At 47.9% G+C, this 27,530-nt stretch overlaps 2 protein-coding genes across 5 annotated transcripts in view; both read right to left on the bottom strand.

Annotated features, from left to right (window-relative positions):
• Positions 1-27: 27 nt before the first annotated feature.
• Positions 28-14,900, bottom strand: BFSP2 (beaded filament structural protein 2). The gene is made up of 7 exons (XM_032182262.1): positions 14,454-14,900; positions 8,343-8,425; positions 6,579-6,735; positions 5,050-5,211; positions 1,414-1,545; positions 671-891; positions 28-225 (listed from the first exon to the last, which is right to left on the bottom strand). The coding sequence occupies exons 1-7, from the start codon at positions 14,898-14,900 to the stop codon at positions 222-224; spliced, it is 1,206 nt and encodes a 401-aa protein (XP_032038153.1). The 3' UTR covers positions 28-221.
• Positions 14,901-16,954: 2,054 nt separating this feature from the next.
• The window catches only part of TMEM108 (transmembrane protein 108), a 139,304-nt gene continuing 128,728 nt past the window's right edge, over positions 16,955-27,530 (bottom strand). For 3 of the 4 annotated variants that reach the window (XM_032183140.1, XM_032183141.1, XM_032183143.1), the window contains 3 exons: positions 25,205-26,314; positions 18,504-18,658; positions 16,955-17,266 (listed from right to left, as the gene is read on the bottom strand). In XM_032183140.1, the coding sequence (XP_032039031.1) occupies positions 17,144-17,266; positions 18,504-18,658; positions 25,205-26,314 (1,388 nt within the window). In that variant the 3' untranslated portion in view covers positions 16,955-17,143. Of the gene's footprint in view, positions 17,267-18,503; positions 18,659-25,022; positions 26,315-27,530 lie in introns of those variants that run through there. The other variant, XM_032183144.1, reaches the window with a different exon arrangement.

Below are 27,530 nucleotides of genomic sequence, written 5' to 3'. Positions count from 1 at the left end.
TATTATAATTTTAACAACATGAGTAAATTGAAATCTTTAAGCAAAGCAATTACATGAAGAGGGTCTAATAAAGTTGTTCAAGCTACAACCTACTTCGACTGTTGAATCAAACTGAGTAAAGCAGGCTGCTTTGATGGGTTTTTAGCTTCCACGAACATACTTAGCAGTGACATCTTTTGCTTTGAATGGCAATGGTCTTCCGTGGGCTGGGAATATCATAATCAGCTGAAAGTTAAAAATAAAATTGTTTACTACTACAAACAGGAAAACTGCTGAACCAAGAACTATCTTCAGTTCTACTGGTGAGACCTCATCAACTTCGGCAGGACCTGATTGTGAAGCAGAAAGCAAATCTGGTATACTTGGGCTTTTTGTTTTTTTTTACAATTTCTGTGTGAGTACAAACTTTCACCCTGACCTAAGCAGAGTGCAAGTCAAAATCCATGGATCAGATTTCCAAGAGTTCCATAACTAACAGTGATTGAGGATCTTAAAAAAAAAGGAAAGCAGCCCTCTCCAATACATCAGGAATCTCAGCACAGATTTGGGGTGTTCCTCCCCCTTGGCAGCTTCTCCAAACCTAACGAGCTAGCACCCAGCCTTAAGAAACACGAGAACCACCCTGGCCACAACTCCTTCCCGCGGCACACTTGTTTTCGATAACGGGTACCTGCTTTGCTCTCCATCCAGAAGGCAGTGATACGCAGCAATGTCTTTCTCCAGCTGTTGCTTGTTGGTCAGCAGATTTTCACGATCCCGCTGCTGCTGCTCAGTTTCTGCTTTGATTTCTGCCATCTCTGCCTCCAGCTTGGAAATGACAGAGCCCAGGTTCTGTAGTTCGATGTCATGCCAGTGCTTGGCATCGTACAAGGAGTTCTCCATACCCCTCTTCTGTAAGGCCAGGAAGCAGACATTAAAACAGTCAGTTTTCATATGCTTCAGAGTAATATTTATTCAGGTTTGGCCAATATCTTCATTGACTATGCTTTAATATGAGAACTCCTTTCTCTAGACACTTTGAAAAATGTGTATTATCATTACAAAGGTTGAACCAGTTTGGTTCCAGGCTAGCCCTGAAGAAGTCAAGCAGTTGGACTTGATCTTTGAAAGTCCCTTCCAGCTGAACTACTCTATTCTATACAACCCACACAGCAATCTCGGTGAAATTTATTAATAAAGTGAGTATGAAGACATTGAAGATAATTGAAATTTGGGGCTCAGTTTTCAAATGTGGTACGTTCGGTCTACCCCATCAATTAAGGAGAGCTCAGAAATGTCTGGCATCTCTGGGAACAATATCCACTGGAAAAAAGCAATTTGTTCTCAGCTCTGCACCCCAGGATGGGCATGCTCTCTTCAGAAGGCACGATGAATTCACACAGAAGATACCCATACAGAACCGACGTTACTTACCAAGGTTCTCAAGGATTCAGTTTCAGCCTGCAAGCTCTGTATTTTGCAGGCAGTTTCGTGGAACTCAGTTCTGAGGCCCTCCACCAGTTCTTCCTCCTGGCTTTGCACGGCAGCTGTCGCTTCAGCCTGTTGCTGGTACAAGGTTATGGCTGTCATCACAGCGCACTCAAATTATGCTTTAGTTTCCTTACATACCGAAATGACGGTTAAAATTTTCACAGTCTGTGGCAATTCTGATTTTGAGTTTGATTGCTATATATTAAATTCTTTGCTTGAATGCTTTGGGTACTTACTAACATCAAACTTACCTGTTCTTTTATGCATCTACTGTAAAATGGCTCACATGTGTAAATGTACATATTTTATCTATGTTGACAAAAGCTATTCAGCATTTCTACTAGTACTTTTAAAATGACCTATAAAAGAAAACATTGCTATAATTCTGCTTTTCTTTGTAGCTATACCATAACATATTTTAAAAGTTAAGTGTTTTCATTTAGCCCGTTTGATTTCAAGTATTCACACCGTGCTTTTTCACATGGGATTCTATGAATGAGAGAAGAAGTCATGTCACATAAGGCAGAAAAAACAATTTCTGTTAATTGAATTAAGATATCCTATGCAATTTCATGCTCTTCTTTGCTTATGATTTTTATATATGTTCAATTCAGGCTCCTTGAAAATAGCCAAAGGAAAATTTACTTTAGTAAAAATAAAATTTCTACACCTTTAATGGGGGCTGAGATGAACGTTTTCAGGCTAGAGCTCTGAGCTCTCCAGCTAATATGATTCTTCAGTCAAATCCTGTATTTCTTCTCCTGGTTGACCTTGCAGTTAGACTATGTGAAATGCTTCCATTCCACCCAACATTCATCTTGGTCCTGTCCTGCTTTTCTGATCATACATTCTTTTATTTTAAAGGTAAGATCAAATAATTGTGTTGAGATTGTTGTCTGCACATTATGATGGTACTAGGGCTGTAAATACTTAGGGCAGGAAGGATGACTTTTCATCTATATTTACCGCCTAGACACATCACATGAAGCCTTGCATTCACGTTTACCTTATGGTGACCCAAATGCTACCTATCAATCCCCCTTCCCCTCACCACGTGTGATTTTGGGGCTCCTTCTGGGGGTACATTAGGAAGCTCTTACAGCTTCCTAATGCTGGTGATACCAATGGCACACGGCAGACCGAGTAGATGGCAGTTGCCCATCAAACCCTAAATACCGAGGATACATGTAGCACAGCTACCAAGTGTGCACTGGATGAGCTACAAAGATTTTGGTGCACATGAGATTTCCCCATTCTCCTTCCACGATTACCAATTGCGCCACCTCAAAGAGCCCATGCGGAGGGTGCTGCTGGGCATGAAATTTGGCCTCAGATTTGGGGTTCCTTCTGCAGAGAAGTGCAGACGTAATGTTTGTGCCCTCTTCATGGGGCAGCTGGTGCTGTCTGGGGGCCCTGCTCTTGCTCTTCCTGAGACACTCCATGAGGAAAGGCTGTGCTGAATCATGGTACACATAAACAGCTGGATTAACAGAGGCAGAGGATGAAATCACCCCAAATCTTTAGCTTTTTAGTGCTCGAATTTCTTAGGAATATGTGGATTTCAAGCATATCTGTGCAGTTCTGAGCCAGGCCTTGTACAAGAGTGCAGAATCTCCTGTTAATCTCTTTTTAATGAAATCAAGGCAATTAAAGGATGATTAGGGATAGAACGCCAACATCTGATCAGCTTGGTATCTGCATAGGGGAATGGGCTTTGTTAATCTCTTATCTGCTCTGGGAATGCGTTAGCAAAGCAGTGGAGGAGGGAGAAACAATTGACACAATCCACAAGATTTTCAAAACCTTTTATGCGATCTAACATAGGGAGTGAGAAAGGAAGCTGTGTAATTGTGTGCTGAGGGCAGAGCATTGCCATGGATCAACAGCTGGCCAAGAGACTGGACACGAAGAGGAGGGTTAAGGTCTAGCTTCATTACAACACAAGTTTAACAGCGTGGTGCCTCAAGGTTAACTGCTCTGGGGATGAATCATGAACTAGAAAGATTTATGGGTGACAGAAGACACTACAGATTAGTAACGTGTGGAATCAAACAACATGACTGAGCAGCAACTCATCGCTAAGCGGACATCTATGTAGTTTGATGCAAAGTAAAGCCTGTTTCAGGAAAAAAAAAAAAAAAGCTTGCATGCCTTACAAGGGTTTAAATAACTGTGTCAATTCAAGGAAAAAAAATGTGTGTTACAGACAAATACGTGCAGATCTGAAAACAGTAGACTGGAGTTTTAAGGTTACTTATTCACCTAAGAAATCCCATGTAAAACCTGATTAGGTATGAATATAAATCGCTGTGTTTGGTGCCCATGAAAAATCTACCCATGACTGTGAGTCTAGTCAGAAGGAAAAGCAAATGAGGCAAGGAATTGGTCAGAAAATAATGAAAATTCTGCTCTGACATCTAAGTCAGTGCTAGGACGTCATTTGAAATACCTCGGTCTCAGCTGGTCACAACAGTGCCAAAGACTGCGTACAGAGAAAGGAAATTAAAATATTAGGAACCACGGAAAACTCACAAAGAGAGACTGGAGAAAGTAGTAATGAAGAGCAAAGGAGAGAACTGCTCTCCCTCCTGTGATGAGGAGGGAGCAAGGACAAATTTGTCACCATGTGGATGACTAAATGGTGCGACTCAGCAACGCAGGATGGCAGAAGGCCACACGCTTAGCTGGACATAATTAGTTAACACTTGCTATCTGTATAAATAGCAATGATCTGTATAGATCTGTATGAGGTACAAAACTGTGAGTGGTACATCTAGGTTTCATTTGGGGACCAAAAAGAAAAAAAGAAAACCAAACCCAACCCTAGGATGCCATACCAGAACCTGGCATTTGGTGTGCCATGCTCTGCCGCGGTAGCTGACTCAGAATGAGATGGCTGCTAACACAGGATCGTGAACTTAATGCTTCAGCTCTCCAAAAATACGTCAACCAGCCTGGGGAGTGAGTGATCCTTCATGACCAAAGAAAAGCTGCAGTAAAGGGTTGTTTCGGACTCAGCATCGGGAAAGGAAACAACTTGCAAAGGGAATGTTTGTTATCATCACTTTTCATTTCCAGATTAATATCCAGTTTTCCCACTGCTGCCAAAGGAAACAATTTCAAGGAGAAACCCACAAGGAACGCATAGCTATGTAATTAGTGTCGAGCAATGTATTTTGCCCTTTTGATTTATGGGACCCTGTAAATTCTCCAGCAGAGGAACAGCCCTGGTAAGCAGGATAACGGCTGTGGCTCATCCTGCATGGGAGGTATCGACTGATTAAGTTCATTTTTTGTAGACAACACTTCAGAGCCATTAGAAGTCTCCCACAGATACCTGTGATATCAGCGGGGCCACTTCCACTGCTACTTAACTCTATGCATCCCAAGAAAATCACTGATATTTACGAGAGTGTTTTTCAGTGGACTTACTATCAAAATCTAAAGGATTTCGGTCTATTTTTTTTTGTTAAACAAAAGACAATTCTCCAAGTTACTGCAGAATATTAGGCAGATTTTGTGCTTGCTTCAAATCCCTTAATGCTGGAGTGAGTTGTGGAGGCTGGGGTCTGTGCTTACCTTGGCACGGAGCAGGGCCCCCGTCTCAGCACGATTCTTTTCGATGTCTCTCTCCCAGTGGATTCTGATTTTTTCCAGTATGTCGTCCAGGCCACTTCCCAGGGGAACATCAAGTTCTTCCAGCTGAGATCCAGCAAGCTGTTTGTACAATACCTTCACGTCCTTGAACAAAAAGAACAGGCGTTAAGAAAATGGGAAATGGGCAAATGAATGGTAGCATTTGAATTAGTTCAGGAAAGTCCTTGGGACTTTTTTTTTTTTTTTTGGGCCAGAGATCAAATGGAGCAATTGCAATAGCTGCTTCCAGCCTCTAGTCTGTTCTACTTCTGTTGATCAGCCTACTCGGGAGCCACTGAGAATGGGAAATTTCCCATGGCAGGGAATTTTCCCTTGCCATGGGAAAAGCAGATTTGTGTTGGGCTGGCCCCGTGAGTGCCCAGATGATCCCGATGGGGAGCATCCTTCCACCCTGCACAGGCTCTGCACTGTCTAAATGTGGCGCAAGAAGAGCAGTGGGAAGCTGTTATTCTATTTATGCCACATGTACAGGCAGAGAACAGCAGCAACGGCAACTTTGCCAGTTTCACAGCAAACATGGCATACATGGAGGTTTAAAGAGGCACATGCATATTTCTCTGAGTTTTCTGTGTTTTCCCTGATATCTAAACCAACTTCCGTCTTTCTCCTGACTTGCAGTGGAGCTGAAGCCACTGGTTATGTCAAAGTAGGCAGCAGATGAAGCTTTATCTTGGCAGGCCAAGCCTCTCTCTACATGCCTGCCAGTGTTGCTCAGATGTTGCATTTGGAAAAATCACCTATAAGAAATGTAAGCGAGAGCGCCTCAATTCCATGAAACATCCCAGTTCGATCTCTCCTTTAGAGGCGTCAGTAGATAAATAGCAGCTGCGTAACTGTGCTCCCATCAGCGAAGATCTGGGTCAGATCCCAAAACCCTCGCTGAAGGGAATAAACCACCTTCATGCAAATGGTGCCGGTGGATGTAATGAGTGGTGTGTTGCAAAACTGGGTAATGAGGTGCTCCTCTTCCAGCTGCCTGTCCCTGCGGCTTGCTTCAGTGGTGCATTGCTCAGGGCAGGCTCAGTTTTGGGAACCGAGCAGCTTGGTCAGCCAAACCCAGTTAATGCTCGGTGTCAGTGCAGCCAGAGCTGGTTCCCTGCACAGGCATTTTCCTTCCACAGCTCTGTGGCTGTGAATCTGACCTCTCGCTGTTGGGATTTCAACACAGAGACTGTCCACCCCACGAATAACTTGAGGTGTCCAGCAAGATATGAACTGACAACATCTCTTCCAAGTCATATATATCAGACAAAAAAGAGTTAAAACTTACACCTACATAATTTGCCTCAAAGGTTAGCACTTAAAATTAACAGAAAGGAGAGAAATAGGAAATTTCTCCCCATCCAGACATGGCAGGTGCAGCTTTTCAATGCTTGCTCTGTCTGATGCACTACGCCAACCACATGAAGCAGGCACACATCAGATCTGCAGTGTCCCAGGCCTGGACTTACTTCTTCGTGATTCTTTGACAGCAAAGTCAACTCTTCTTTCATGCTTTCTATCTGACTCTCCAGATCCATTTTAGTTAAATTAGCATCATCAATCACTTTATAAAGGGAATTAATTTCATCTTCCACTGCCTTTCTGAATGGCTGCTCATTTTCATACCTGCAGAGAGATAAAAGCAGATAAGCATGGCTCAGCAAGAAAAACTTGCATTTTTTCTAAAAGACACCATTTTGCTAATTAGCTCTCGTGTCCCAGACAGAGGCACAGAAACACATGAGGTGTACTCTGCCCTCACCTTGTCTCGATGTGCTTCAATTCCACTGCCTCAAGTACCTTGTCATTAACTCAGAGCCTAATGAAACTGGCCAGGCTGTCAGCCCGTGGTGTGGCAGTATCAGACTGATAGCGCTGCTGAATAAGCACGGAGAGGCACGTGGTCTCCTGCCAGGTCTGGTATTTGTGTACCAGATGAATATGTGTGGATTTTTCCCTTCCTCAGACTTCAGTGTGAATTCTTCAGCTGCTGCTGCTTCCTGCTCCCTCCCTGCTGTGCTTTCAAACCATCAGGATATACTGCATGATAATGGTATGGACATTTCTAATTTCATCACTGTTCCACAGCGCAAACACGAACTGGCATCAGGTGGCAGCTGCTCGTGGAGCCAAGACCTCACTCAGGGAGCAGGAGGTTTGTCCCTTGAAACTGTGGCTGGCTCCTGGGTTAGACAGGAGCCAGCTTTCTGAGACAATTCCTGTGCCCTGTGATAGCCACCTTTGTTATTGGGAATTCAGCAGCAACGGAAAGGGGAAGCTGGTCCCAGTGAGCACCAGGAGCTTTTACTATGTGGTGGATTCATTTAACATTGTTGTGTAAGCTCCTTGTACAAGTCGGTGGACATTTTAAAATTATTTTTTTAAAACCACTTAAAATACGAGTGGGGCTTATGGGCTGGAAAGCACCAAGATTAGTCGCTCAGAGCTGTACCTTTCTGGAATAAAAGGCAAACCTAAGAACACAACTAACACATGTTTTAGTGTGATTAAGTAAAATAATACCAGGGATGGCAAAAATCATAAGAAATAAAAATCAATTTGTTGGAAATACTGCTTGTACTACAAATATTACATAAAACTATTGGTCAATGATTGAGACCATTATAAGGACAAGCTAGAAGTGTCAGACCTTGTGAATAAAGCTTAAAGAACTTCATATACCCATGTACATAAATCTTATGCTTTGCAAACAGAAAGGCTTTAAAAGAAGCTTATCAATATTTAGGATCTTTCGGGACTCATTTCTCTCAGTAAAGACAAGGAAAATCAGTGCAGCCCATTTCTCTTTTCTTATCCTATTCTTATCAGTGAGGTTTGCAGTGGTGCAGTGTCTGCTTTTCAGGTACGGCAGCAGAACAACTACCAGTTCTGAAAAACATTTCTGCAGCACTGAAAATTAAAACTAAAAATCACACAAATGTTTGCCTTTACAAAATATCAACCCGAATTTGAATGAATGCTGACCTCCCAGGAAGAGATCAATGTCCGTCTATCAGACTAATATTACATATTAATAAATTATTAAATATTACTCTTAAAAATGTGTTCCAAAGCACTGGTAGCATGGCAGCTATTTTGTGATGTTAGAGCAACCCTCACTCAGTATTCCCAGTGAACCCAGTGCTCACTAAGCACCCCTCCCCTATCGAGTAAGCAGCTGCCAAGGCAAAGTTTCAGAGAAACTGGGCAGCCAGGTGCCACCACGGGTCTACCTGTCCTTAAAGTCTTCAGCACAGGCTTGAATGTTCTCGGTGTGCAGCATGAGACGGGCGTTTTCCAGGACTGCTTCACCCACCTGCAAGGGAGAGACAACAGAGCTCAAGCAATTAGGACTCGGCACCGGCGCTGCCTGCACGGTCCATCTATCTTCAGCAGATGAATAGCTCTGATTCTGAAAATAATCTTTTAGCCTAAGGCCGTTCACGTGACTCATTCCAGGTAATTTAATCACTGAATTTTGTACATATCAATTCACAAATTGTCTGCAAATAGGCTGCAATTTTTCATCACACTGTTCACTGCTCCCAAGCATTCATCTTCTTGTGGAAACACATTTATCCCGATTGTCAGCTGGTCACAAGGGGTAAAATTCATTACTGCACACAAGGTACGTTCAGCATTTAAGGCCCACTTAGAGTTTCTAGGTACGGTTTAAGCAACACTTATGCAGTTCCTATTCTACTTCCCATATCAGCAGTGCTCCTCAGGGCCATCCTCTTCCATGAGCCAAGGGATATTTGGTGCCTCAGGTGAGCGGTCCTCAGCTCCCAGAGCGCTGTTTTTGTTCTCTGATGGGATCGCGTAAGCTCTTGCGATAGATATGAGACCTGGGAAGCAGGCATTCTTCAAAGATTATTACACTGAACGGGAAAGGCTTTTGGAGAGATTGTGCAAATAAGACTGTGATATCATTGCTACACTTCTTTGGTGTATCTGTAATCCCCAGGAGGCACTTGAGGGGGAATCAAACCTGAAAGGCTTGTGGCACAGCAGCCTGTTGGGATTATATAAAATGATTAAAAAGGTAAAAAAAAAAAAAAAAAAAAAAAAAAGACACGGCCTGCCCAGGAGGCAGATGTGCACTGCGCTGTGGAGGTGACCAAAGAAATGCCCAATTTGGTACTGGAGTTAGAGCAAATACCTGGCTGGGGGCTCCCTGGGCCTGGCCACCCCGAGGTCCCTGCTGGAGCTGAACCCAACCTGAAGGTGGAGGTGCTGAGGTGGTGCCTGGGGCTGAGCTCTCAGGGCTGGGCATACGCTTGGCTTGCAAACTGGAGCTGGGGCCCAGCTGGAAATGCTCCCCGTACAAATTCGGCACACCAGGAGGTACCTCAAGTCCTTATCTACAAGAGAGGTGTCCACCTGACAAGTGGCCTCCAGTACCCGTGGAGATCTGTGGTGGAAACCAAACCACCACATGAATAGCAGCAGCTTTCTACGTGGGCCAGGAGGGTTCTCGATGTAGAAATCGTTGGATAATTAAGTCTGCTACCAAATGGGATTGCAAATCCCCCGAAGCACGGCGCTCTCCCGAGGTGAAACAGGCCGTGCGGCGTGGAGGCATCAAGGCTGCGTCCCGACAAGTCATCTCCAGCACCACAGCGGGGATCGTTGCCTGAGTGTGGGCCGCCCACCTGCTCTTTGGCCTGCTGCTTGGGGCAGGGGTGGAGGGGGAAACACAAGGCTGAAGTGTTTGTGTGTGGAAATTAACATCGATCCTCACGAAAAATGGCTCGCTGCCCTAAATGTCTTACAAACGCATGGACTAGGAGAGAGCGGAGGAAAAAGCTGTTCCCTGCATCGGGAAGTTCATAAAGGATCATGAATTTAATAGCACTCCACATTGCTTAAATCTGAGGAGGAACTAGAGGAAAAGAAATGATTTGCTTATTTTATACCTGCTGTTAGAAACAACAGGAAAAGGCGGCCGGGGCTGGTGGCCCATGGTTGGAGGCCTGCTCTACCAGCTCCCGCTTCGCCTGGCTGCCAGGGGAAACAGCTCACCCCATGGCATGGACTGCCCAAATTGCCCTCTGTGTGCCCTCTTGCACACAGAGCAGCACTCAGCACTTTGTTTCCCCTTTGCAGGCTCTGACTTTCTCCTGAAAGATGGAGAAATGACCTCAAGTTATCACATGGCAGCAGCAGGGGGGTAGGGGCAGTGCTTTGACCCTTACACTGAATCTTTTCTTTCCCTTCAATTTTAGAAAATCTAATCTGGCATTTTTTTTTCCTTAGTTTCTACAGAAATGATTGTATTTTGTCTTCCTGCGGCCACTCATACGAGTATGGATCTTCACAAAAGCTTTTTATTTTTTCCCTGGCTCAACTCAGGGAAAACGCTGCCTCGCAATTTGCCCTGACCTGCCAAAACAGGTCCATTTGCCTCCAGCAGTGAGCCCACACGGTTGCAATACCTGGTCAAACAGCTCAGGAAAATGAAAGCCTTTGAGGAAATTGGGAACATCGCCTGAGCAAAAATAGCATTAAATTCTGTGAGCTACACAGTGCAATTCGGAGAGGTGGTGATCGCTGGGTTGAGAAGTTGAGCTCGGTGCAAAATGGCTTTTGCTCTGCAATGGAAGCAGGAGCAGGGAAGAGCGAGTTGTTTTCCTCTGACTGTTTCTGCCTTTATGTGGAGGCAAACTGCTTCTTAAAAGTGCTTTTTAGTAGTAAGCTTGTGGTTTTATTGAAGCATTTGGGGTCCTGACCCTCTCCAGCAGGCCACAAGCAGCCCTCCTGATGAACCTGCAGCCGGTGCCAGATGTTCCTTGGCCAAGTCTGGAGCTTTCCAAGACTGGACACAGACCTGAATCGGGCCACAGAAGTAACAAAGGTATAAAAAGACTAATATCTAGAAGGCTTCAGAAGATGGCAGGCACGGCTGAAATTAGCAGAAATCAGCTGTGTGCAATTTAAATACAGCAATGAGCCTGGAGGATTATTACACCATCGTCTCTATCTAGAAATCAGGCTTCCTGAAAAATTCTCTCTGATTTACACGAGCTGCGAAAGCCCTGTTGCAGGCTTAAAAGGAAGAGATGTGAGACTCCCATCTAGCGGCTCTTTTGTTTGATTTAATTCTCCTCATTATCAACAGCTGGATCCACAGGCACAGCGCTAGTGAGGCCGATTCGTGGCCACTTTGCTGACACACGTAGTAAAACACTCGACACAGCAGTTCAGGGAACAGCCTTCTGTGTGCTCAGGGGATGTGCGAGGGCTTGAAAAGCTGCGGGCAGCCTCACCGGGCAGTGCCTGCTCTGTCTGCAAGCTCCGTGCTGCCTCGTGGTACTGCGGGGAGGCTTCACTCACTGGTGCTCACGGGGCATTTTGAACTGCCAAGACAGCAAGTATTACCAAATTGCTAATCCTGTTCCTAAAAACAGCTCCTTTAAGCCACGCGTTGCCTTTCTACACTCGGATCTGTGATGCGCACACCTTCAGAACATTGCATGGTTTATTTATTATTTTTTTTTTCCAGCTCAAATTAACCCTGAACATTTGTTATATAAAACAACTAGAAAGCCTCAACACTTTTCTTTGACTTCATTGTGCCTTCATGGACATGAAAACACAACTTTAGCTTTTAGCAAAAAAATCTTATTTTCAAAGAAACTTCAGGCACTGGCCCATTTACTGGGTTAGGTCTGGCAACAAGGAAAACCAGGTGCTTCAAGGGGGTTTGCAGACTCCATCCTTGCTAAATTGGCATGTGATATAGACACTTACGGGGTGAACTTAGCCCTGGTTTACCAAAACTTTTGATTTTTAGCAGACACCTGACCAAACTTGGAACTGCACGATTTACTATGCCTTTCAAATTATTAGCTGTGCTTTACTGATAGCTTTGTGTAGTTTTGCTGTTTGTACACATGCCTGGTCCCTTTCTGGATGCTTCCGAGTTTGTGGCCTCAGGTGCGTCCTGTGATAACGAGTCTCATGGCTTAATTATTCATGCAATGGAAAATCATTTGGGCTTTTCATTTCACAAATGAAGCCTTCATGGGAAAAGAACAGAGGCTCCTGGTCTAGTCTTTCCTTCCACATGGAATAAATGGTTTCTATCAGACCATTGTCTCCAACACATCTTTACAGCTAAACATGAGGATAACAAGAGTGGCATTTGTTGCTTCACCTTGGGAGAAGCAGTACCTGGATGGAGGCTGGGAAGATTGATGTGTCCTCTGCTGATTCCTGCTGCCTCCAGGAAACTGGGATTTGATTTATACATCTAATATTTTATAAGCAGTTGGGATTGCATCAGAAAGATGCCTGGCTCTCCAAGAAATATTACGGACAATAGAAGTGCGCTGTGTTGCGTTGCAGCACATTGCACGAGATGCTGGCCTAGTGTCAGGGCAGGAGAGCCTCCTGCATGGGGGCTCTGCTGATCCCACTGCAAATGTGTTACCCTAATGAGGTGATGGCTTGGGCTGTCAGCCCCGGGTATTCGCCACACCTGGTACTGACACTGAGTAAATGCCAACAGGAGGGCCAGGAGCAAATTAAAGCATCCCTGTGGAAAACTCTAGTGATCTTTCATGTTTTCCCAGCTATGCATGGGAGTCACAGGAGTGATGAAACTGGTCCAAGACATTTATTCCTTCCTCTGCTGTGTCTGTGATGTCTCTCTGTCTCTGCGTCTCCCACACATCCATAGCTGAATGGCCATGGAGGCTGAGCTAAGCCCTCTGCTCTGCTCTGCTCTGCTCTCCCCTCTTTTCCCAGGTGCTGCACTGCTCCCCAGGAAGGATTATCATTGCAAACAGCCTTTTTTTTTTTTTTTTTTTTTTTTTTTTTTTTGTGGAAGAGGCACATTTGATGAGACATGTAAATCTCTTTTGCGTTTCCCATAAGAAGACTGGTGTGAAAACTGGAGGAAAGGAGTGTGACCAGGACAAAAAGAGATTCATTTATATTTCTGTCACATGAGTTGCTCTCAGCAAGGATTTCTCATTTCACCTTCTTCCTGCGAAAAATCCTCCTCCTTCGTGCCTGTCCCAGTTTGTGTCCATACACCTGCTCTGCTAAAAGCCAGCTGCCCGCACTGATGGCCAGTGCTGCAGCCTGGATGGGGGCTTCCCCTCTCAGCTCTCTGCCAGCGACCCCTCTCCGTAACATCTCTGATGGGGGGCTTTCCCCCAGGGACCCTCCGCTCATGCTCTCCGATCCACCCGCTGCCACTTGCGGTGTTGTGGCCAGATCCAGGCTCTGCTGTGGCTGCAGCAGCTGCAGGATCTGTCCCCCAGAGGGCTCCCGCTTCCCTGCGTGGGTCCATGCAGAACGAGATGCACGGCAGCTCCAGCTCTCTCAAGCACTTATTTAGAGAGGTTTCTTCATCTGTGGCTTTGCAAAGAAACATTTATTTTTTTCAGGGGCTGTTGTGCTAAACCTGTGGGCTGCTTTTTCTTTCTTTCTCTACTATCTTTTAGTGTCTCGGTGTAAAGATTTCTCTTCCTAACTATCTGCAAAAGTCAATGCTGGACACAGGGATGAAGTCGCGAGACTTGGTGGTTGAGTTTGGTGTTCCCAGGATTCGATCAGACCTCACTCAGCATGGGCTGCTTGGAAGCGAGGGTGTTTCTTGCAGGACAGCAGCACGCAAAGCCTTCCTGCCTTCAGCTCCTTCATCCTCCCAGCAAAAGGAACCAGAAGGATGCGCTCCTTCTGGGCTTGTTGCTTGTCCACGATGATGATGCAGACACATTTGGCACCCCCACAGTAAATGCTTTCCTTTAGAGCCCCCCCAGGGATGCAGCCTGCGCTGCACGGAGAGTGGGGAGAGAGGGGCGGTGGGGCGGCCACAACTGGAAGGGAAGGAGGCTCTCATTTGTAGCCACGTAATTAGTATTTTTAAATAAATAGAGCTTTTGAAAATGTGATTAAGCAAACGAGGGAATAATGTAAAAATCTGAATTGCTAATTAAAAAAAAAAAAAATCACACCATGCTTGTAATGATACCATGTTGATGGATAAACTAATTCAGTCCTAGCAGTTTTCTTTTAATAATTTTGATGCTCGGCGTAATAACCTCAGCTAAGGAAAAAAAAAAATAAGAAAATCACCCATTTTAATCAGAGCAGACTACGGCACCTTGGGGTGCATTTCAATCGCCCCCGTGCACAGGATGCCTCAGGCAGTTCTCCTCCTTAATAGGCATTTTCCACGCCACACTGTGAAATGATAACGCTAATTATCATGAAGATAGATCTACAACCCTCCGGCTGGGGCGCCGCGTGCCGCCATCAGCCCGGCTCCTCGCCAGCACCCACCCTCGCCGCTCAGGGCCCGCCGCGCCCCAGCCGCCGCCCGCGCTCACCTGGTGGTAGATGGCCTCCCAGCTCTCCCGCAGCGCTCCCCAGCTGCCCACGCTGGAGGATTTCTTGTCCAGGTAGACTCGGATGTGCTCCTCCAGCTCCTGGTTGACCTGCTCGAGGGCTCGCACCTTCTCGATGTACTCCACCAGGCAGCCGTTCAGGCTCTCGTAGGAGAGCGCCCTGCCCTTCTCCAGCCCCGCGGCCAGGGGCACGGCGGAGCAGGAGCTGCGCAAGCCCTGGAGGAAGACGCTGCTGATGCCCAGGGCTCGGCGGGACACGCGGGTGCCCAAGCTGCTCACTCCTCCGGTGGGCACGGAGCCCACGTAGACGCCGGGAGGCCTCGACAGGCCCCCCACGCTCACGCGGCGCCCGGGCCCCGCCGCGCTCTCCGTCGCGGAGGCCGGGGGCTGCTGCCCCAAGAAGGACGACCGGCGCCTCGGCAAGGGCATGCTGCCGCTGCGGCCCGCTCAGCCCCGCCGCCGGCCCCGCACTGGCGGGAGGGATGTGCCGAGCCCAGCAGGTCGGGGCTCGGACGGGGTTTTGGGCTTTGTGCGACGGCTTTCTGGAAGGCGGGCTTTGTGCCGCGCTCGCCGCATTGTCCGGCCGGCCGCTGGCTCAGCAATCCATTTCAGGGGAAATCTCCCTGCTGCTGCTGCTGCAAATGCGGCAGATGAACAGCACAATGGTGTTTACGGGCACCGCGGGGCAGGAATTCATGACAACGTGCGTGGGAGAATGCCAGCCGTGTTGTCTGCCTGCCTGCCCCAGCCAGCCAGCCGCGCGGCGCACGCTAGCTGCTCGCACCCGTGCTCACAGAGCCTCCCGCACCAATGTTGCTTTGGTTGGTTTCTGGATATTCTGGATTGAGATTTCCAAGCAAACTGTGCTGGCTAAGTGAGAGGAATCCTCCAGCGCGTTTGTGTATTTCAGCCTAGTTGCTCCATGTGAAATGTAAAACAAATCTGCCTTGCAAAAGCAATACAGCGTGCCGAAAACAAATGCAAAAATGCCGCTGTTTTTGCAAAGAATGGGGTTTGGTTCTCTGCCACCCTGCCAAAAACACGCAGGAGCTGAAGATGAAGGCCCTCACATGATTGCTTTCACTCTTGGCAAGACGCTCAGGAAGCTTTTACTGTCATCCACCAGCAGTGTCCAGGAGGCCGTTCAGTATTTGATCACGAGGACCACAGACAGCACACCGGGTAGCATCTAGCCCACGTACTCCCAAAGTGCCCATCTGTGGCCACATATAGCCCCGCCTGACTGCCTCCCCCAGCCTCCTCCGAGGGAAGCGGTGAATTACTCTCTGAAAATCCAATATCTAGACGAGCCACTACCATGCTTCAATTTTCTCATTTTGGGAAGCCTGTGGCCCACGTTCACATCTGCGCATCAGCACAGAAGAGCCATGTGTGGGACGGGGAGAAAGGAGGGGAGAAGATGCTAACGTGGCTCCCCCATCCCAGGGGAGCTGTGTCTCGGTGCAATTCCAGCTCCATTTAGCAAAGTTGGCAGCTTGCTCTGGGTAACCACAGCCACCAGGACGCTGCTGGCAGGCGGGAGCAGCTGGAGCAGATGTGCCACTGCTACAATTCCCTCCTCTGCTGCCAGACGTGCCTCACCTCGACGCTGTGCTAACCCCGTCTTGCCCAAGCCGCCGCTAACCTGAGTTGGTGGTGGTGCAAAGCAGCCAGCCGGAGCGCTCCCCGCTGTCTCATAGCCCTGATGAAGTCAGGAGTGACGGTAGAAAACAATCTGCAATGACTGATGGCCAGAGGAGGGAAGCGCAAGGCTGAGACCTCCAAGGACAGAGGCCATTTCACTTGCTGAACAATACGAGAGAGGCAATCTGAGGAGGCAAGCTGAAAATTGGTCCCGTGGCAACAGTTCTGGGTTACTCAGAGAGGGAACATCGATTTAGCAGTCACTCCGTGTTCCGTGCTGCTCCCTGCTTGTAACAGCCTGTTTTTAAGCCATCATTTAAACTTCATTCACCCCTCCTATTTCTGCACTGCTATTACAGCATGCAATCTGGAGCTTAACTGGGTAGGGCCGAAATGCCATTTTGCTCTGAAACACCGTGTTTGCATTCCTGAGGGAGGAAGGAAAACCTCAGAGAGGAGAGGGGGTAAGGAATCGTGATTCAGTGGTGCTGGCAGCATCGAAGATAAATAAAACATCAGGGAAATGGACATGTGGTCAAAGCCACCACATTCCTCTGGGGGGAGTTCCCAGTTGCCAGATGTCAAGACTTCTGATGAATTTAAGGGAGATTTCTGTTCCTGTGAAGGGGACACTGCACGTGCCTTCTTCATCCCGAAGTTATTGCAGGATGCTGTACCAAAGACGTGTGGCCTTCACCAAAACCAGCCTTACCTGATATTCTTCCAGACCAAGCAGACTTATCAACAGATTGTAAATGACAGGAAAAGAATAGTCCATTTGGCAGGCGTTTTGCTTAGAAATACCTTTATTTTATAAAGCCACAGTTTGTTCTGTAAAGTTTTACCACACTTATAAAAAAGGGGTTGACAATTTGAGGGGAAAAAAAAAAAAAAAAACAAAAAAAAAGAAAAGCTGAAAACATTTCTTGTAATTCAGGGTTACACAAAGGTTATATTTATAATATATATATTTATTTATAATTTGGAGACAGTAGAGATGAAACTGCAAGACGAGGGCAGCTGTGGGGTCATATTTCAGAGACTTGCTCATGTCCTACAAATAGCGTCTCCTGACAGAAGGGGTTCACCAGGACCATCCCACTGTCGCGGTAGTCGCCGTTGGCCGGGGAGCGCGGCTCGGAGAGGTGGTCCTAGGAGAAAGGCAGAGGAGCAGCGTGAGTGCTTCACATCCCCTCAGTCCACTGCTGCGCGTGAAGACACGTGAGAAAAGGACTGCTTTTGTCACTGGGGCATTTGGTCCCATCCCTCAGAAAGTGCCTGAACTTTAGGGGGGCCCAGCTGCTGGGACCAAACTTCAGCAAACTGGTTTGGTCCTTTTGCAGGCAGCAGGAGCTGTGAGTGAAGACAACTGCTCGCAGCTCTGATAATCCTCTTGTCTCTGATAATCCTCAGTTCCACTGATAATCAGGATGATATGTATTTTTTTTTCTCAGTTTCAGGACCCAGAAATCAGACACATCAAACCTTAGGTCCCTTAGCAGAATTTGAGCTTTAACATTTATTTTTTTTCACTTTCAAGACATATTGCAACAGTTTCCTGTCTGTCAGCTGCGCTTGACTCATGAAAGATGCATTTTCAGCTTCTTTTTAAGGTCAGAAAACCAAATACATGGTTCCAAGCTACCTGAGCATGCCCCAGTTCAGTAACGTTCAGATCAGTTTTAAAGGACTGACAAGGCAGCTTTTAGAGACAATGTGAACAGTGCTGTCATGTGAAAGCAGTTTCGTGCTAAGTCTAGACCAGGATTCTGCTTTTAGCTTGAGCAACACAATTGCCAGGAAAGTGGAGTTAATGAAGCAATTGTGAGTGCTCATCTAGGCACATCTCAGGGATTCTGAACACTTTTTTTTTTTTTTTTTTTTAAATTTAATGAGTTAGTCAGTCAGCTGATCTCTTGAAAATCACTTTAACGTAAGCCCAAATTCTCCACTGGCTCTAGGTTTTAAAAACTTTTGAAGTAAGTTAAATTATTCCTCTCCACCTCTGAGGGCAGCTCTATTTCTATCAGCAGGATAACCTGCCCGTGTATGAATAATACCACCGAACCTGTCAGAGCTCTTCAGTAAGGGCTGATGGCACACACCAGCACTGCACGCTCCCATATGCTGATGTTTTTCATTGCTTACGTACTGGGAGCCCTCACCCCCTGAACTACTATATGAGAAACTATAGGCTTACTTATTATTACCTAATAATTATTATTTATTTCATAATACACTTGTTGGAGGGTGGAAGAGGCTTTTCAAAAAAATGTTTCCCTGAGTATGTGTAGGAATTTTAAGGCTTTGTTATTATCACTTCCTCCCCCCTTCTCCCAGCACGGCTTCAGTGACAGTTTTCAGGCACTAATTACGCAAGTGAGGTACCTCTGATGTCTCCAGGGACTGGATCTCTCTCGGTAACTCTACAGCATGCCTGTTGAAGTAGTCCATGGTAATAGCATTATTCCAATAGCTCAGATTGTTTTCTGGGTTAGATGTCTTTTTCTTCCTCCTCATGCAGCAGACTGTCAGCAGAACTGCTGTCAATAGAAACACGCCATAAAAATGGTTATTTCCGTTCAATAAGGACTCCTCAGTAACGGGGATTTGGTATTTAAGATACTTAAGGGGAGAGCTGGTGACCTTCATTCACGCAATTCACCCTCGGTTAGATCCAGCTCCCATCTAACAGAAACCACACAATTAAATCAGGACCTGCCCCAAGCAGACGAGACAACAGGCTGTGGCATCTATCGACAAGACAAATGCAGCATAAGCTGTTCCTACACCTGCCTGGGCATTGGCGATGTCTGAGCCTGGCCTCTTTTCTTCTCCGTGGAGCACATTTAAGTTTCTTCAAGTTGAAATATCCGAGCTTAAGGTAGAGTGATCACGCAAAACTAAGTGACCAGAATGAAACTTGTTGCTCTAACTGTCCGTCCAGCCTTCAGGTTTTATGGAGAGGAGTAACACGTAAGATCCATGTGCTTATTTTCTATCTGTGGAATTAATTGAACGTTTGTGCTTCTAATCTAATTTATACAGACAGACAGGTAGCTGGGTACGTACTTACTTTGATTTGTACCTGTGAAATAGGGAATGCCCTGCTGTAAATTCACTCCATAATTTCTAAACCTCTCATGACAGAAAGGAAGTGAGAAAATATTTATGAAGCAGGAAAATATATTATTTTCTCAGCTAAGCTAAAATTATTGATTAGAATTATGGCCTAGAAGAAAGAAAGACTGCAGAGGTCAAAGCCACTTTGTGTGTCTTGACAAACACTGCAGCTGCCCAGATGCCACGGATCTAATTTCTTAACCCATCTACTCACATAAAATGGCAATACAAAAGTGCAAGGCTAGAGCTCTAGTTAAAAGAAAAAGTTCCTAAGAAAAGATGGTAATGGGTTTGAGTTAGGTGGGTTATACCTCCTTCACAGGGAAAGGTGAGCTGATGCTATAAATCGTCTCATGAAACTAATGGAAAAACCTCCTGCACATTAAAAAAAACAAGCCAGCCAGTATCAAACTTCCTATTATCCAGTCTTGGACTCACCTTGCTTCAGCCTTTCCGTCAGCAATAACCCGACTGCCAGGGCTGGAATTGCTGGCGGCCCGGGAGCACAGCTGGACATACATTTCATCCTCCCACTGGTGCTGAGCGTGGGGAGAGCCAGCGAACCTTGGAGCTCGCCGGTGCTCCAGCAGCAAGAGCTCCCTGAGGCACACGGCATTTCGGAAGCTGTCTGAGGACACAAGGGCCCCGGGAAAGCCAACTCTACCTCAGTGCAAATATTTGGAAAGCCCGAGGTTTTACAGCTTATAAAATGTGGCCTCCGACAGGGAAGTACCGGATTTGGGCTTTAGGAGCTGCAAAGCCTGACACTAAGCTGAGGGAGATCTCTGCTTCTTCCAGCAGGAGATGTCCTTGCTGCATGGAGACGTGTTGGCCATGTAACAGTGACGTTCCCTCCCTTAATTAGGCTCTCGGCCTCCAACCTTAGCACACAAATGAGCAAACGGATGAAAGACTGTGGAAAATGAGTTCCTGAGCTTCTTCAAATCTAACACATTTTAGCAGAAGGCTGCCTGCCTAAGCTGCCTCGATTCAAAGCAGAGACCTGATTTAAGAGGGATAGAGAGGACAGAAGGGCTGGAAAGGGGGCATTCCTCTCCGTTTCATACTAACCAACCTTCTTGGGGCCTATTTTAGTGAAATTAATGTAGCTAACAATAGGACCTCTTGCTCCCAGAACAATACTAGGAGTGGGGTACAGCTTTACTTGCAATCTTGGTATCTGTTCACTCCCATGGTTAGTTCCGTGTCTGTCACAGGAAACCTCTTTCCACAAGAAGTGCCCACGAGAAGGGCACTTTGGCAATGCCCCTGGGTCAGCTTAAAGCTCCCTGTGCTAGAGATGTTCGGAAACATCCGGAATTTTGTACCGAAGCATTTTGAATACGCATCCATTGACCTGCTGCTGCTCTGGAGAGAGAAATGTCAGCGTGCACATTCAGGGGCCGAGAGCTCTTGGCGTGCTCCAGCCCTGACACTGGCTTCTTTCGGGCCCTCAGGCAAATCACATGAGCATTGTCTGATCCCTCACCTACGACACGGGGCACAATACCTACCGCAAACAGGAGACACGGGACTCTCACATTTGTAGTTCTCCAGGCTGGTGGAAGCACGGCGGTCATCTGCTCCCAGCTGCACACACAGAGCTACACCTGGCACCTTTGGTCCCCTGCCCACGAGCTCTGTGTCAGCGGGTGACACAGGAAAACATCCAGCGTGGTGCAAGGACTCAGAGTGACCGGATTTCCGCTGTATTCCCAGGAAGTTTGTTCAATGCTTAATACCCATCACGGGGACATGCTTACATCTCGCTTGTGTGCTGAAAACCTCCAGCTTCAGCTCCTCTTCCTCCACTTCCTTTTCCCCTTTTTTATTAAAAGCCTCCACTACACCATCAGAAATTAAATGTGGCATTCAACCTTTTCTTGGACCACATACTTACCCAAGTGGAGTTACGCTGAACTTCTCAGCTCTAGAATCATTCACATGGCTCCTTCCCAACCTTTTTTTTTTTTTTTAAACATAAACCACCAGGATTATACACCATATTCAATACTGGCCTCATAAAGGCAGTGTGATGAGATCACACCAACTCCCTCCAGTTCTCTGATAGTCTTCTGCCTGTCCTTTCATTTCACCTAAATATATTGCCATTCTTACATCGCTATAAGCTCCGCTCACTCTCCAGCTCCCACATAAAACACAATTGAATGCTGGAAGTTAAAAGGCAGGAAATATTCAGGCTGCAGGATGTTAATTTATTTCTCCCTGTGCCTGTAGATCATAAAATGAACACAGCTCCTAGACAACCCTTGCCTTAAAGGCTAAAATAACGGTTTATCCATATTTCTTTCCTTTTTCCTCATTTGCTGAGGCTGTGTATCTTATTTGCCCATCATTAAACACCACTGTAAGAGCGGGCCTGCCGCTTGGGCTGCCCGTAGCAGCACAGCCTCAGCTGCCTTGCAGGTACCGTGAGGGGCTTTGTTACTGACCACAGCTGCTTCCACCTGCAGGCAGGAGGCTCGTCTCGAGCTCTGTCCAAGCTCACCCCTGGGGATGAGACTCAGAGCCTGTGATCTGCAGCCCAGGAGGCAAACATCTGCAGGTTTTGCGACCGAGGAAGCGGGTAAGATGATTTTGGATAGTGTCCCAGCACGTGAAATGCGAGCTGAGCGGGGTCAGGTCCGAGGCAGTTCTTCATCCATTCTTTGAGTTCTGCTGATGTTTCCCTCCGAGGCTCAGCCTCCCCCTGGCGTTTTCTCACGTCAGCAGAACTGCCTGAACGAATTCACTTCTGCACTTCTGATTTGCAAGTTTCTGTTCTTCAACGTTTTGCCGTGTCGGTCTCTGAGTTTTGCAATGAGTTCATTCTGTGTCTTGTTCTGCGTTGCAGCCAGGTGTGTGAGACACATGTCTGTGCACACACCGAAAAATGTTCAAGGCTGCCTGAAGGACGCAGCAAAAACAACTGGAGCTGTGACATGCAGAAAATACTGATATCGGTGTTATATACTGCTTCGCTTTTCTGGGAACATAATGACAAAGAACCCTTCATTTTTGCGGCCCTCCAGTGGAGTAAGTAACATTATCCCCATTATTCATACCACCAAACTGCGGTACCAAAAGGTGAGATGATTTCCCCAGATTCACACAGCAGACGTGGCTCGTGCAGTACTGTTCAAAGCACTACTTTTCCGGCTAGATTGTGAAGGCTTCTCAGTGGGACTCAGAAACTTATACATCTTTACAAAATAAGTACTACGAGGGCTGGGCAGCCAAATCCCATCTCTCCTTTCAGCAGGTGAGCTCCTGAGGTGCAGATCTCCAGGCAAAGCTCTAGCCACTGAGCCACACCACCAGCATGGCTGGCAGGGGCTGCCAGGCCTCAGCGTGGCACAAATGCATGGTGGGGTGGTGTGTGTTCCTTTCCGAGGATTTTGGGCAGCAGGAGCTGAGCTGTGCTCAGAAGCAACCTTGCAAGGAAGGTTTTACCAGCCTTGTTGGCTCAGGGCTTGCTGTCCCCCCTCCAGGGCTCTGATGGCTTCCTTCGGTGTGCCAGCAGCTCCAGGAGAGCCTCCAGGAGGGTCCTGCCCCCTCAGGGCAGCAACAACCTCCCCAATAAGAGTCCTCGGTGATTTTCTCTGTGGCTTGTTCCCTCCTAATGCAGCTCAGGAGTGCCCTGGTTACCCCCACCCTGCAGCATCCCAAGGCAGCAGAGGGCAGCGTTTCCTCAGCCCACAGCCGTGAGAACCCGACGAAAACATTTCCATCCCTTGAAGGCGAAACAAAATCCAAAGGGCCGTGCTCTCCATCCACCTCCTGGCATCGCTGATCACACAGCAGAAGCAATGAGCGATTTTTGGCCTTCTGCCTGCAGCTGCGAGTGCCTGTGCCCTGGAGGTGGCGGCAGTCCCCTTCGCCACTGCACACCCCGGCCTTTGGGACACGCTCACGGCTGCGGTGTGCGGCTCGCCGGGTGCCTGAAGGCAGGGCTTAAATGGCTGGGTCACGGAAACACTCAGCTGTGGTGTCAGGGCTGGTACAGGTGACAACAATTCCCTGTTTGTAAATGTGGCTAACAAACACAAGAAACAGGGTAGGCACAGTCATAGGAACACGTGCTGCTATGGCACACAGGATAAGAGAAGTGTAAACACCCACCGTAGAGCGAGCAGTGGGTTAAAAGTTCTGCCAGCAGACTCTTTACATTATTATTAATAATAGTGATACCTGCTATTAGTTATTAGCTCATACATGGCACACTGCAAGCAGGGACATACGCCAGTGTACACTCTGGTTATGGTTACTGTGCCCATGTTGTGTGTATTATATTTTGCATTTTGTATTTGGATGTGTTCTACCCAGATCAGCTTTCTCTCTCAATACTGGCTTCAAACATAATGCTGGGAAGAATGTATTTGGTCCTGCATTTCTGGTGATGGATACACAAGGCGCTGTTCATCAGATCAGCAAATACTGCTTCTTCTTATTGCTTCTTATTATCCTGCTGTGCTCACTACATCCCGGATTCTCCTCTCCATCTCTCACAGAAGTACACCAGCACACTTGTACTTTGGGAAAGGACAAGCACTTTGTTTTGATTGCCAGTCTTTTAGATTTCAGCGTTGTTTTCGCTAGTGGTTTTAACCATGTTGGCAGTGGCAGGCCTGATGGTCCCAGGGGCACGAGCCTAACAGCTATGCTGAGCCAGCTCAATAATTTTCAGCTGCTGAGAGGCTTGGTCCTGCTCCCCTCCCAGGCGTGTATCCCTGCAGCTTCATCCTTTCCGTGTCTCGTGCTTACCTGACCCTGCGGGGAGCTGATTCAGCCCACTGTGTGCACAAAGGGAGCATTTTTGACCACTTCAGCGATCTGGAAGTGGCTCAGAGAGGTGCCAGGCGAGGACCAGGCACACAGAGGCAGGATCGCACAGGTGAGCCTCGGGGAGGGCAGGGGAGAGCAGTACGGCCCCTTTGGGCAGCCCTGTGTAAGACTGGCTCAGTCAACACATCCAACCTTGTTTTCAGCACAGCTCATGGCTGTAAATCACAGGATTAACGCTCAGTGTTGCTGGCTGCTACCCGTTCACTTTTCCACAGGCAGCAAAGGCTGTGAAATGTTTATGTTTTTGTTTCACTCCCAACAGATCAGCATAATCACATCCCATAACACTGAGTGGCTTCTCCTTGGCTCCGTAGAGCGAAATGGCAGAGAATACACTGCCCTACCTCGCTGACACAGCCCAGCTAGGCAGGGGACACACCACGTTATTCACGTTATTCAATCATGTTTTTATGCAACTGCGTCAGATGATGAGGCCCTAAGCCAGCTCTGGAACCCCAGCTGGTGCTGGTCCCGCAGGCGGCTGTCTCCTGGGGTCTGGGAGCCAAGATGGCAAACTCTTCCTGCTCCCTAGGCAGCTGCCAGGCCAGGCTCAGAATTGAAACGGAGGGAAATAGCAAATTGGTTATCAGAATGACGTGACTTTAAAATCTGAAGGTTACCGCCTTCAATGAAATATTTTATTGCACTGGTAAAATTTTTGTTCCCTAAGGTCTGAGTCATTATAATTACCATTAATCTTTTGGGTTAGCAGTGTGCTTTTAAAATCCAATTCCCGGGCAAAATACAGCAGTCACCAGCTTAAAGACTTGCACAATTTTTGGTCACAGCTTAAACATTTTGAAGCAAAGCTGCTTTGCCTTTTCGAGTTGCTCAGCCTTTGCCACATACCCTCAAATGGAGAGCCCCAAAAGATGAAGTGATTTCTAATAGCAACAGAGAAAGTATAATTTGAGCGTAAACATGATAGCCCCGCACCTGGAGCTGCTCCTCCCAAGCGCTTTGTTCAGCAGCACGTGTGTTACCTGTGTAGCGACTGCTTCTCATCTGTCTCGAGCTGCCCTGGCACCGTCAGCTCTCCACCTAGACCCTGAATCACGGGCCGACCCTTGAGTTTTAAGGAATGCGAGAAAGAAAGGAAAATAAAGCAGCAGTCAACTTACAACATGAGGATATAGGTACGCTGATAGCCAGAATGATCCAGGCAATGTCCATCTTGCTGAGGCAGATGGTCGCTCTGTGCTGGGGCTTGTCCCCCTCGGTGACGTGGGAGATATTTCCTTGCACCCCGGATTTCCAGGTCCCGGCAGGAACCAGTCTGTTGAGGAAATTCCCAGTGGCGGTGGAGCCAGCAGTGGACATGGAGCTGGACAACCTCGTGGCGGGCACCGTGGAGAGAGCGCTGCTGCCCAGCAGGGTGGTGTCCGTCACCCGGCCCTGCTGCGGCGGGGCGCTGCCCGTGGGGTCCCCCGCTGCCGGGGAGGAGATGTTGACATCAAAGCTGGTCTGAACCGAGTGACCCGCCGCTGCTGCTGCAGTTCCAGGGCCAGCAAACAAGGGGACGTTTGTACTGAGATTCAGGGTTACCCAAGAGTTGTTTTTGCTCAGCATATCCCACACGCCGTAGCGGGTGGGTTTAAAAGGCACCGACACTGCTTCGGGGTCAGCGGACGGTCTGGCAGTTGTGGTGGCAAAATCTGCTTTCTGCACGACTCGCCCGGCCCCCTCCCCTCGCTCTGCCTCCCTAAAGCTTCCCGAGGTGTCGGGGTGGGGAGAAGGGTCTGAGGGTGTAGTTCTGGCCAGCCCCGTGCCACTGGGATCGCTGGGGGTTGCAGTCTGGGGCTGAAAGGGATGGTCTGTGAAAGGGCTCCTCAGGGTGGGGAAGGGAGAGTGCAGGGTGCTCTTTAGGTAAGGCTCCGAGGACTCTGTGAAGTTGCCTTTGAAAATCTGGAAGATTTTCCCCTTGGGGCGAGTCTGTCCCGAGTAGAAGGCGCTCTGGTTGTACAAGTGCTGCGTTTCCTTCTCGCCGCCCTGAGGGCCGCTGCCCGGCTCCTGGCCAGCGGACGCGTTGCTCCCCGCCAGGCCCAGGGGACGGGGAACGGCGGGGCTGGGAGCGGGCTGCGCCGCGTGGCGGCCCCGGTGGCCGGGCGTCGATCCCATGGCTGAGACAGCGGCAGCGTCCGTCGGGAGGCCCTGAGAGGAGGACACGGCGGGGGACAGGACCTGAACAGAAAACACCAGCTCTTCGGTCAGTGCCAAGATGAGTAGAACACCTGCGGGAGGGACACAGAGACAGGGTCAGGCAGCGGCAGGGATGGAGGGCTGGGTGCTCGTCTGCGCCGCTCTCCCCGCAGAGCGACAAAGCTTCCCGCTCTATAGGGGCAGAAACAAAAGACGTTTCCATTTTTGTTTTGGCCAGGAGGCCTCCGGATGAATGGCCACATCGTGATGGGGAACCTTAGTCCGGTCGTTCTTCGGGCTGCAAAACCCTAAATTTGGCTGCCTCCAGCCTTGAATGCCATTAAGCAATCTGCTTCTGAGAGAGCAGCTGCTTAGCCCCAGGGAAAATTAGGTCAAGAAGGGATGTTTGATGAGGGACTTCCTAGCTCATGGTGCCTCCTTTACTTAGAGACTTTGGAATATCTAGCCTCTTACTCAGAGCATGAGATGGGGAAAATCCACAAATGGTAAAAATGAACACGAAAATGTAGCTATTGCAGTCATTTAAAAAAGATTTTTAAGGACATAACTCCATGTAACACAACTTCTCCGTACACATACACAACAGTTTGTTTGGGTCCCGTTCAGTGCTGTGGGATTTGATCCCATCAGTTTGCCTCCCTCCTCCCTCTGCAGTGTGCATCGTTTCATGAGGTGCCAGATCCACACCGCTGGGATCATCAATTCTCACATTTATTCGTCGTCCAGCTAATGGACATGGGCAGCTGCAGCAGCGTCAGCCTCCCCAGGATGCAGATCTGGCTTTCTCTGAGTGTTGTTATGCCACTTTCTGCCCCATTTGGGAATACCCATGATGGGCACCAGCAGGAAAGCGGTGGCTGGGATGGGAAAACCCTTCTGATTAGGTGCCCAGCAGGTCCTAAGGCTCTGCTGCATGTTGCCCAGACGCATGTGCCCTGAAGCATGTTTCTGCCAACTCAATACACGTAGCAGAAACTCACCAAAGGAGCAGTACTTACTTGTCTCACCAGGTAAGTGCCATACTTTCATCACCAACCACCACTTCTGACCCAGAACAGAGCTCTGCAACCAACAAAACTCACCTCCCCCTGCCCCCAGCTGCCTCTTTGCGGAGCACCCTGAAGATCTGAACCCTGACTTGACAGTGTAGCAAGAGCCACTTAAAAGCAGTGCACTTTCCAGGGCCTGGTGCTAAAATTAGCTCATAGTTTTATTCCTGAAAGAAATATCTGCCAAATATGTGATCATCTGGAATACCGCTTCCTAATTCCTAGCCTGCCACAGACA

Source organism: Aythya fuligula, chromosome 2, assembly GCF_009819795.1.
Source record: "Aythya fuligula isolate bAytFul2 chromosome 2, bAytFul2.pri, whole genome shotgun sequence".
Taxonomy (NCBI): Eukaryota; Metazoa; Chordata; class Aves; order Anseriformes; family Anatidae; genus Aythya; species Aythya fuligula.
The sequence above is the reverse complement of the archived record's forward strand: the minus strand, read 5'-3'. Positions and strand labels throughout refer to the sequence as shown.

What these genes read in the sequence shown, in the direction of transcription:
- BFSP2 (XM_032182262.1), bottom strand. Translation starts at nt 14,900, where the DNA reads ATGCCCTTGCCGAGGCGCCGGTCGTCCTTCTTGGGGCAGCAGCCCCCG. An exon ending in GCTGAAGACTTTAAGGACAG is followed by an intron (nt 6,736 to 8,342) that starts GTAGACCCGTGG and finishes ATCTCTCTGCAG; the next exon opens with GTATGAAAATGAGCAGCCAT. An exon ending in TGTCAAAGAATCACGAAGAA is followed by an intron (nt 5,212 to 6,578) that starts GTAAGTCCAGGC and finishes TTTTTGTTCAAG; the next exon opens with GACGTGAAGGTATTGTACAA.